General features: G+C 35.4%; 1 protein-coding gene, 1 long non-coding RNA gene and 1 pseudogene across 2 annotated transcripts; 2 read left to right on the top strand and 1 right to left on the bottom strand.

Moving 5' to 3' along the window:
- Positions 1 to 201: 201 nt before the first annotated feature.
- Positions 202 to 1,073, bottom strand: LOC107494040 (probable CCR4-associated factor 1 homolog 11). Its single transcript, XM_052263057.1, has 3 exons — positions 904 to 1,073; positions 597 to 807; positions 202 to 498 (listed from the first exon to the last, which is right to left on the bottom strand). Exons 1-3 carry the CDS (start codon positions 1,071 to 1,073, stop codon positions 202 to 204), a joined length of 678 nt encoding a protein of 225 aa, XP_052119017.1.
- Positions 1,074 to 5,789: 4,716 nt separating this feature from the next.
- LOC127748377 (uncharacterized) lies at positions 5,790 to 7,307 on the top strand. The gene is made up of 4 exons (XR_008010446.1): positions 5,790 to 6,013; positions 6,114 to 6,168; positions 6,583 to 6,671; positions 6,968 to 7,307. It is a non-coding gene; the product is annotated as an uncharacterized LOC127748377 (long non-coding RNA).
- A 452-nt stretch (positions 7,308 to 7,759) lies between these two features.
- LOC107494041 (uncharacterized) lies at positions 7,760 to 10,777 on the top strand (annotated as a pseudogene).
- Positions 10,778 to 11,462: the final 685 nt, after the last annotated feature.

Genomic DNA, 11,462 nt, shown 5'->3' with positions numbered 1-11,462 from the left:
TATTGACAAAATGTTGTTACATGATTAGTCTAATATATGATAATTTCTTTCAACCTTATTAAGCTTTTGCAATTTCCAACCCAAAAAAATACATTAACGTATTCCCTAAACCCATCATCATTAGCCAAAAAATAAATTTCTCTAATCTTGTGAAAGGTGTGGCAGGTGAGCACGCTGTCAGACCCGGCCTGATGGCACTGCCTAACAACTCGGTCTGTCAGACCCGGCCTGATGGCACTGCCTAACAACTCGGTCTATGTGAAGTGTGTCAGCCACCTTCTCCAAACCGCCATAGAGGGCATTGCAGAACCTCATCACATGCTTCACGTCATAAGTAGTTCTCCCAAACAGCTCTTTCACAAGCTCCAAGAACTCCTCCAAGCGCGTGGGAAGAACACCCCACGTCAGAATCTTCACCAAATATCCAATATCATAAGCACCATGGAATGTGACCCATGTCAGTGCTTTGTTTAACAGCAGCCCGGATGCTGCTGCCAACTTCGTAAAATGCACCAAAGAAACTCCAGCCACTACGTGCAAAGTCAATGCTCTGGCTGCGTAGGAGTGCCACAGAGTCCTTTGCGTGGATTTCACACATGAGGTTGAAGTCTCGGATATTGAACTGCCAGATGTAGTGAGTTCTGAGTTTTGTTGTTATTTCCTAGGTCAGGGAGGTTGCCGTGCTCATATGACAGAGTGAGTCCAAGTTGAATGATTTTGAGTGCGTCCACATTGGCCTTCATGACTTGGTAAGTTTTTTCTGGGACAAGATTCCAGTCGGTCTTGTTGTGGGGCAACATGACTACACTGGGAAATTCATTGTCAATGGAGACAAATCAATATTTGTCAATCAGGCTGTTTATCATTTGGAACTCGGAATCAGCGTTGGTAGCCCACACTTGCCTGATCACAACCGAACTATTGGGACTAGGCTCTAGAAGCGGCAGTCGTTCCACAATCCTTGGCTGAGCAGCACGATAAAATGGCAGAAAACCAACAACCATGGGCGGTGGCATCAGACAAACTCTCCGTCGTTGTTGTAGTCGTTCTCGTTCATCATCGACTCTTGTCATTCTTATATATACGGTAGTCATGTTCTTTCTAACTTAACCCTGGAAAGCAACTCTGTTAAATTCTTAGAAACCGAAGAAAAGGATAGAACAAAGGAATGCAAATTGTGTGCTGTGTATGGGTGAACTGGAAATCGTGCACTACTTTTTCTTTGGCTGAGTTTCTCTAAGGAATGCTTAGGCTTGGGTGGATAGGAGTATGAGGAAGAAAAGGAGTTTCTTGCGGTGACGTGTTTTGTGTGGAAGGACAGGAATGAGATGATTTTCAACAATGTTATTGTTTGATGAAGAAAGAATGAAACATGATATAGTTGTTTCCTATTTGTGCTTCAAACTGGAACCGGGGGAGAGGGAGCAAAGAACAGCTAGTCCGAACCTTTCATGCAGGTGTGGTGCGACAACTGGTTCAGGAATGCTTAGGGTCCACGGGAGGAGTACTAAGTTTCTATGTTATTCAATGATGTATTTAAGTTTCTAATTTTGTGTTGCTTTGGTTTCTTTAGGTGCTGCCTTCTACCGTTCTACTAGTTCTTGTTTAGAATTTTGCTATGCGCGTGTAAAGTTGTATTCATTTAAGGAAAGTTTAGGAGATTAATTAATGGTGAAGTTAACTAGAGCCAATTAGTATAACACCCTACTATATTTAATCTTATGCTTAAGTCATAAGACTAAAATAGTATGGTATTACAACTTTTAAAAGTAAAATATATAATAATAATAATAATAATAATAATAATAATAATAATAAGAAAAAAGATACTCAACTAGGAGTCTTGAAAAACGGGTAAAACAAATGCTCAAAATAAAAAGCGCAACGTTCGAGGAATTGAATTTCTTGCGGGTTAAGAAGCCTAAAAGGAAGTGATAAAGATAAATAAGAGAGAAAGGAAAGCCAAGGAAACAACATAACTAGCTCCTGATTCAAATAATCGTGTCCCAAAAGTGTATAGGTTTCATCGGGTCTAGAGTCGGGTTCGGGTCTAATAAATAGGTCCGGTATATATTTCAGGCCGGGTCTGGGTCATATCAAACCCGGTTTCACCCGACCCATGCACACCCCTACATATAAACATACATAAGTATTCTCAAAATACACCAAAATGCCAAAGTAAACTCCTATCTCTCCCTCAACCTCTAAGAGGAGCAGCATACATAAGTTACTTGGAGAGTAAGCTAAATACATATATACACAAATATGAACAGAAACCCAAAAGACATCGAAGAACTACTTCGCTTCAAGATCCAGACGCCAAGCGAGGAGCTTCTCGACCTGCATCTGAAAAATAACAACACAATATGGAATGAGAACTTGAAGTTCTCAGCATGGTAAAAGTATCACACGTATAATAAATAAGGTCTTGAGAATGCCATAGGCAATCTTAGAACTCCGTTATTCAGTTATCCAACTTAATTACTAAACAAAAACTATAAACAGGGGTAGGTATTCTAAATCTACCTAACTTAATTTCAATCCACACCTATCACCAAACCATTTCTCCATTTTCTCCATCCCTCCATCATCCATAATGCAACAAGAACAAACAACTAAACAAGTTCAAGCACAAGTAATGAACAGATAATACAAGTAGCAAATATACAAGTAGTAGGTGATATATATCAATTAGGCATTCCCAATTAAGGCATAGCAAACAAAGCACACATATGCATATGATGAATGTCTATTCTACTGGCCATGAGCTCACGTGTCAGTTATTTTGTCAGAACCTGACACATTTGGTAGCTAACCCAGACATTGGTCTCTAGGTTGCGCATCTCCAGGAGGATCATAAACAAATGAGAGTGCCTTTCTACATCGAAGGAGTGTGCCTTTACACCTTTTCCTGGAGGATATACGAAGGAGAGTGCCTTTCCACATCGAAGAAGTGTGTCTTTCTGCCTTACAACCAGAGAAGAATGTGGGGGAAATAATACGAAGGAGAGTGTCTTTTCACCTTCCCACACCTACATCACGACAAGAGAGGGAACTTCCGTCCTCAACTTGCCATATCGACCATTTTGGCCACACACAGTCATTCCTAAATCTCGTCATTTATCATCATCATTTCCTTACATTCGTTCTTTATAGCCATAGCAACAAGTATTCATTTAACTTCACATCATTCCCTTATAATTCATCACGTTTATCCTTTCTGGGTCCTGACTAAACCATTTATCAAACTCTTCTCAACCTTTTTAATATCGAATAACCTTAAAATCAACTCAACTTTAACATTAAATCAATCTCATAATACGAAGATTAATCTTTGACTTCTCGGACCCATGACTATCACTAAGACATCTTCGACACTTTATTTTCCTTTCTGTTTTTAATATAACAAATAAACTCGGAATTGGGCAAACTTTATGTCCAGACATTTATCTCGGAATAAGCTTTCTAACAAATAAAAAATCACAATTTTTGGATTTAACTAGCCTCAGAAACAGAGGAGAAACGTTGACTGCTCTACAGTGCTTAGAAGCCAGAAAACAGCAGCAGCATATGATATCTAAAATTTCATATAAAATTCAAATTAAATCCAATCGATTTAAAAATTAATGTGGTTCAACTTAACATATCCAGGTTTCTTTTTCAATTAGTTTTCAGGTCAAAATAATTTTTAATGAAGGAGTTATGTAACTTGGAAGTTGAGTAACTTTCTGCAGAATTCTGTTTTAAAAGCCAATAAACATGTCCTCTTCCAAGTCCCATAACTCACTCATTAAAACATGGACAGCCCTAAAATTTAAATCACAACTGCTAAGCATAATTAATTTTCATCTCCAATTAGTTGCACCTAAATATGCATCCATAATCAGAAGTTATAAACTCTCAAAGTTGTTGATCTAAGAAAACAGAATCTGGCTTTTATTGTATAACATATCGTATTTCAAAAATTCATATCTTTAAAACCACAAGTACAACCATTCTGAAATTTTACGATATTAAAATAATAGAACTAAAGCTTTATTTAAAATTGGTTTCATTTCAAAATTCATTTTGAAACATTCGCAGCAAAGCCAACAAGTTACTGCTGTTCTAAAAATTATGCAGTAAAAATTAGATTCCATGACTACAATTTGAAAATTCACCATAAATCATATATTTAACGAAAAGATCCCAAATTCTCTAGTTCAGTTCTAAATATTCTGAGGTTTAACCAGGACTTAATTTCACGCAATTCTAATCATCACAGAATTAGTTACAACATATGTAATACCACCACAACACAACTCTACATCCTTATTAACAAACACCAACCATAATCCATCATAAATAAATACAAGAGCATACCATTAATAACTTTCACACCTCATAATGCCAATATATATCCACCAACAAATCTATGCCAACAACATTACAAGGCTAATCATTAAATATAACAACAATTTAACTTATCATATAATTCCTCTAACCTAAGTTTTCACAACACCGTAAATATTAAAAGTGTGAAACTTAAACTATACCTTGGCCGATCACTTTGTATCACCCAAAGCAGCCTCACAACACAAATCACAGCCCCTCCAAACTCAATCAAAACAGCCCCAAAACAAGTCTTGACCACCAAAAAGCCTCCAAGTATTCCCATTTCAATTTCAATGCAGATATACCCACTTAATCTACACCTAATACATATACATATTCTAATTTCAATTTTTCCATTATAAATACAAGATTGGGCTAGGGTTTAGGTTGTCCTTACCGTGCCCACACGCGTAACAACTCGAGCTCAATAAGCTCCGCAAGCTAAATTAAACCTAAAACACCAAATTATATAAAATCTCAACACCAAAGCCCAATAAATTCAGAACTGGAAATGAGAAAATTGAGGAAGAAAACGTGGCTTCTTTATCTTACAATGTTATGAGCTTTGTAAAGCTCGACGCCGCGGTTGCGTAGCCGCAAACAGATCATCAATCGGAGTTCGGAGCGAGAAGTTATGTGGATTTGAATGAAATCAAGGATTTTGGAATCTTCAACATATTCTTCCCCATTTTGGCTCTGTCCAGCATGTTCTGCATGCTGAATGGAAATGAAATGAGCTTCAGCTCATTATATATAGTGAGTTGGTTGGGCTCACGGGCCCAGTTCGAATTCGGTTCGACCTGTTCGGCCCAATCTTAGGTCAAATTTTTTGAAATTGACGTCAAAATTCTGGTTTTGACAAATTCTATCCTATTTTGATATTAGTTTTACATTTTTAAATCTCCTAATTAAAATTCGAATTATTGACTAATTATTTACCATTTTAGCGGGTTTACAATTAGGATAAAAATAGTTTCAAAAACAAAAACTAATGTAATGTATATTATACTGCACCAAGGTCAATTATTTAATGTGAACAATGACAATATTAAATATTTAGATTTATTAATTGCAAATTGATTTTTTTAGATTTTATAGTTACTAAACTTGATTTGTTTTGATTTAATTTTATACAAATATAATTATTTGATCTATTCTATTATTAAAAATGATTGTGTGAAAATATTTGACTGATTATTATTCCATTTATTAAATTTAAGTTAAAATAAAGATTTAATTTTATCGCAAAAGATTTATGCATAGCTTCTCCTAATTTGTAAAGTGTATGACTTTGACGCCACCATCTAAATTGTGAAATAAGAAAGAAGATAAAATTTTTAATTTATACTAATTAACAAATTTAATTTAAAATAAGGGTCTATTTTTTTTTTTTTCACCAAATGAGATCCAGGAACTCAAAAGACAAAAGTATCGTTCTATTTTATTTATCAACCAAACTACACATTCAAGCATGTTTTTTATCCAAGTCCAATCAAGTATTTAAATTCAATGTGTGAGTTTTCTAGCTACAGTCAGTGAGCAATGTGCAGATAGAACCCATTTTTGTGCAAATTGATAGGCTGGATTTGGTTCTAAAGGAGAATTCTGATTATAAAAGGCCGCCCGAGAATCATGCTAGGTAGTGAAAATTCTTTTCTTGCTGAAAGTATCTGAGAAATCTTGTTGTAGGGTGATGGTATTTTCTCTTTAGCTAGTAATTTTTATACTATTGTTTGCAGCATCACGCCATCAAGTGCCTCTTCAAGGGGTAGTGGTTATGGTTTTGCTGATAAGGTTTGACACTATCACTACTAAGATTATGTTGTAATGTGTGGCTGAGTAACATCTACAATGTGTATTTTACTAGTTGTGTGATGCTTGTAGTTGTTAAACTTTACAATGGATGTACACAATTGAAAATGGAAATGAAGACAAAAAACTATTGTCTAACAAAGTTGGGAGATTTGAATTGATTCACTTCATGCCTTAGCTGGACTCCACATTTTTCTATCTTTCTCCGTCCTTTCAACTTTAACGTTGTTGCTGTTGATTGTTGAGAGTTCCTTATGCAGCATAAAAATAAAGATCTATGAAGAAATACTAGTTTAGGATATGGATTAATTGTTTGTTGCAAATAGAAATCATTTGTCTGATGCGCATGTTCAATTTGAATGTTCCTCATTGCTACTGACTGTGGACTTCCATCAGATATCCGATGGAATGACTATACAAATTCAAACAGTTAATTTATTACTTGAAACTCATGGGGGTGCTCGTCCCCAAGGGGGAGCAGCATGGTAAGTTCTTCTTACTAGTATTCTGAATTGGTTATCTACTTTAGTTTATTTATGCTCTGCAGTCATTGTCATTATCAATATATTGAATTGAAATCAATATTTATATCTTTTTTGCTAGGTTTGATCATTAGTGCAGTATTTAGTCTGCATTCATTGCAATAGAGTTTAATGATAGTGCATGTTTTTATGGGGTAGCTTTACAGATAAACCTGATGGATCGTCCTCTTTGACCAAAAAACTATGTTATAAATTTATCCGAAACTTATCCATAATTATCCCTATATCTCTGGCTGTAGGGCACCCCGCCTATGGCATCTGTCAGCATCGGCAATTTGTTGCTGTATACCACAAATGATAGCTGGGAGGTAATTATGTCTCGGCTCGTGCTTACAATTAATTTGGGACACTTGGTATAAATATTTTCCGTTTGCATTATCAGGTTGTAAATCTTAAGGAGGCAAGGGAATTCTCAAGTAATACGAAGTATATATATGTATTCAAAGTACTGCATTACGCCTTTCATTTTATATCTTATGTGTGTATGACCGATATTGGGATAAATTACCTTCTAAATATTGATATTCAATGTCATCTCTATCCATTCATTGGTATTTCTCACTATGTATAAATTCTTATCCCCACCTCTTTCTCTACAGAAACTCGAGTGGAAATCTGTCTATTGATCTTTTTCCTCATCCTGACATGTTGAGGGAAGAACTTTAGGCCGCTCTCAAGAGCGAGAAAACATAAGAAACGATGATGGTGCAAAACGAGTATTCTTTGGAGGGGAGTGTTTTCTAGAAGGAATATCGGGAGAAGCATATGTACAATTCCTCTAATTATTGTAATCTACTTTCTTCTAAATGGGCAAGATTCCTGACTCATGAAATATTACTGTGCTTGCTATTTCCCCGATCACAATTCAGAGAACAGTCTCCAACAGTCCACTTGGGCTTGAGGTTCAGTTGCACATCATAGAAGCTCTTTGCCCTGCATGAAGTGAGCCAGGTAATTAAAAGGACACTTTTTACATGTGTCCACATTGAATCGATATAAGTGGCATAGATGATGTATGAAGTTAATATATCATGTGTGCAGGACTTCGTGCACTTCTCCGCTTTATGACAGGATTATCTGTCTGTCTAAACAGGGGAGATGTAAATTTGAAGGCCCAGAAGGTTTCAATTGCCTTAACTTTTCCCACCTTTGAGAAAATCAGTTTTCAGAAGCTTGTTTTCGGACAAAGCTCTTCTATTATTCTAGTTTTTTGAGTCGTCTTTGCATTTGAATCATGAAGTTAATATATATATATGGAATGATGTAAACTCCAATATTTAGTCTTTACATATATTGGAAGTTTCTTTTTTGGTCCTTGTAAATATTTTATAAACCTTCTTCTGGATTTTATAATATCACCAGTTAATAGTGCTGGTCTAATAATAGAGACCAAAAACATAATGTTAGAACAAAACTCAGATCCAAAGAAAGAAAAGGTTGAGGGACAAAGACCAAAATGACTTATAGATATTAAAAATATTAAAAATATCTTTAAGCCATCTGGGACAGGGTTGGGTGTCTTGCTTCTACTTGGTGCATCTTGGAGAGTTTGAAAAGTTTTTATTGTTCTAATGAATATTGTCATGCTAATCTTTGTATTGAGGATCTCTTGTCTTCCACCTTGTTTGCATTATCCTGCTCCCTAACATTAATATTTCTTCCTTTAACAAGGAAATAAATGAAAAAGAAAAGGAAAAACATATTACTGAATGTGAAAAATATTGGGGAATGGGTGATGGCCTATGTGGCACCTATAACTTTTGTTGTTAGATATATTTGGTTGGCTCTTGAGCAAGTAATTTCATACAGAATGGGAAATAAGAAAGCAAACTATTAGCAATGTGCCCTACTTAGTTGTTTCAGTCTGCTATAGTCATAATGATGGTTTCTTTTTTCCATGCTGACTGTTGAAATAGTTTTCACTATTACTAAATTGTATATGTTTCTTGAAAATGCAATGACAAGTTTTCACACCCGCCATGTTCGTTAGTGCAGCCATCTTTGCATTCTGTTAAAAGAGAGTCTTTTCATGTGCCAGAATTTGGTAATGCTTTATTAATTTAATTTTGCAATACTGATAAGGATAATTTTGTTTCGGTGTTGTCCAGTAATGTGTTGTAAATTTATTGAAAAAGTTAGACAATGATGGCATAACATTTATTTAATATTACATACCTTCACAACGACAACAACAACAACAACAACAACAACAACAACAATAACAACAACAACAAAGCCTTGTCTTAATAAATGGGGATTATTACAAGGATCAAATGACACCATTGTGCCTATCACGAATGATGCCTGAACTCAGCCATATATTCCTTGCTTTATTTAATTTATTCAATCCCATTTTCTCCCTCCTGCAGCTAGAGCTTTTGCCCTCCAATATATCCACTTGGAGAACAGCAGTGGCAATTGATTGAGAGAATTCCTCTAATCTGCCTCCGTTCCCTTTAGATTGTGCCTTGTGCACTTCCACCATTTTTTGCTTCTCAAACCGTTATTGACTGTCAGCCTCTTATGGTATTGCAATTTATTTCAACAAGTAACTTGCCTGCTATGCCTATATATTTGCTACGGTAATAGATTATGTTCTTTATTGATCTTTCATTATTTTCCAGATTCATCTTCAGGAAGAAGCTTGCCTTGGAGTATCTTCTTTCTTAGCTGATAGAAGTATTGTCAATTCTGGTGATATTTTACCAGATTCCTCAGTAAACTCTCTTTTCTTCACTCTCAGTGTCAGTGGACTGGATCTTATGGTTCTTTTGGATAAGGCCCAGTTGGATATTTCTAAAAGCAACACAGATAATGTAATCCAAACCTCCTTTGCTGGTGCAAGGCTTCATATTGAAGACTTCTCATATATAGATTCACCCTCAATGAAACTAAGAATACTGAAAACTGGATAAGGATCCTGCTTGTTTCAGTCTTTGGAAAGTTCAACCAATTGATGCTATCCGGAGAAACTGGAGTGCCAGAGCAGCCCATATTACTTTATCTCTGGAAGCATGTACTGTCCCACCTGCACGTCACGATTCTCTTGGATGGACCCAGGACTATGGAGATGTATTGTTCTAAAAGGTGCTTGGATTGAAGTAGCAATGGCAACTGGCAATGGTAGTCCATTGTTAAAGGTTCCTCCTCTAGGAGGTATTGTGAGAGTTGATGTTGCTTGTGAACAGTTTCTGTCCAATTGTTTTGTTGAACAATTATTTTTTGTCTTGGATCTTTACGTGTATTTTGGGAGAGTTAGTGAGAAAATAGCAGTGGCCGGAAAAACAAACAATTGGAGGGCGTTAAGAACAAAGCTTCTAGTGAAAAGTTAATGGACATAACTCCTAGTGACAGTGTTGTAAGTTTGGCAGTTAAAGACCTTCAACTTCGATTTCTTGAGTCTTCACCATTGAATGTCGAGGGAATGCCTCTAGTGTAGTTTGTTGGAAATGATTTGTTCATTAGTGCCACTCATAGAACCTTTGGTGGTGTTATTGTTATTTCGTCCACCTCATAGCAGGAGAGAATGGCTCATTCTTAAGTTCTGGAGAAAATATTCCTTCAAGCAGTGATATTGGAAGCCGTCAATTGAGAACTGTATTCTGGGTACATAACAAGAGGAACCATCTATTGAACTGAAATGCTCCTTCAATCCCTTTTCTGGATGTAAACATGGTGCATGTCATACCATTGGGGGAACAAGATATAGAGTCTCATTGTTTGAACGGTTCAACTTCTATATCTGGTATTCGTCTTGGTGGGGGAATGAACTATGCTGAAGTCCTCCTACATCGATTTGGAATAATTGGTCCTGATGGTGGTCTTGGGAAGGGTCTTTGTAAAAGCTTTGAAAAGTTACAAGCAGGACCATTGGCAACAATTTTCAAGACAACACCTCCCGATGTTGATCATTCAGAAGATGGTATGAAACAGTGTTACCTGATTTTTCATACCAATATATTTACTATATGTTGTGATTTCTTCTTTGTTCATGTTCTGTGTTTGTTTTTATAAATTGTTTGCTTATTAGTCAATTTTATGCCAGTTGAAAGTTTGAGCAAAGGAAAAGAAACCAGATTTTCAAAATTGAATAAGCCAGATAATGTGGATATAACCATAGAATTGAAGGGAGATTCTATGATGCTGATCGTGATTGTCAGCATCCCATGCTTTCATGTGGTGTAAGGTTAAGAGAGTGACACGTGCAAATTGAGGTTAAATGGGGGGTAATAGATTCGTGTTGTGGTTTCGTTGCTTCCGTTTTGATTGTTTGATGAAGAATGATTAATTAACCGTTAATCATAAATTATGGATTGTGGATAATGGACTGAAAGTTGGTGGTCCATGTGAAGTTAGCCAAGAGTAATGAAAATTTAAAAATTGCCCGAAAAATCTACTAAAGTAGCTAGCTGAAAACTAAAGTGCATGAATAAACCCGTTTTTTTTTTCTCAACATGTAATTACAAAAAAAAAGGCTCTCTTAAAAGTCCAAAACGAGAAAAATGATTTTTTTTTTTCTATTTATAAAACTTACATTTTTTCAATTACAAAAGTTAAATAATATTCGCTTTAGTCTATTTGATTAAAACATTTATTTATAATTATTTTACATATAAATTAACCATAATTATATTAATGTTTCAAAAATAGAAATAATAATACATAATATATACTTAATATTATTGTAATAATTTTTATTTATCTTTAATATTTTAATTTGTTATAAAAATATTT

This window comes from Arachis duranensis, chromosome 6 (genome assembly GCF_000817695.3).
Source record: "Arachis duranensis cultivar V14167 chromosome 6, aradu.V14167.gnm2.J7QH, whole genome shotgun sequence".
Lineage (NCBI taxonomy): Eukaryota > Viridiplantae > Streptophyta > Magnoliopsida > Fabales > Fabaceae > Arachis > Arachis duranensis.
The sequence above is the reverse complement of the archived record's forward strand: the minus strand, read 5'-3'. Positions and strand labels throughout refer to the sequence as shown.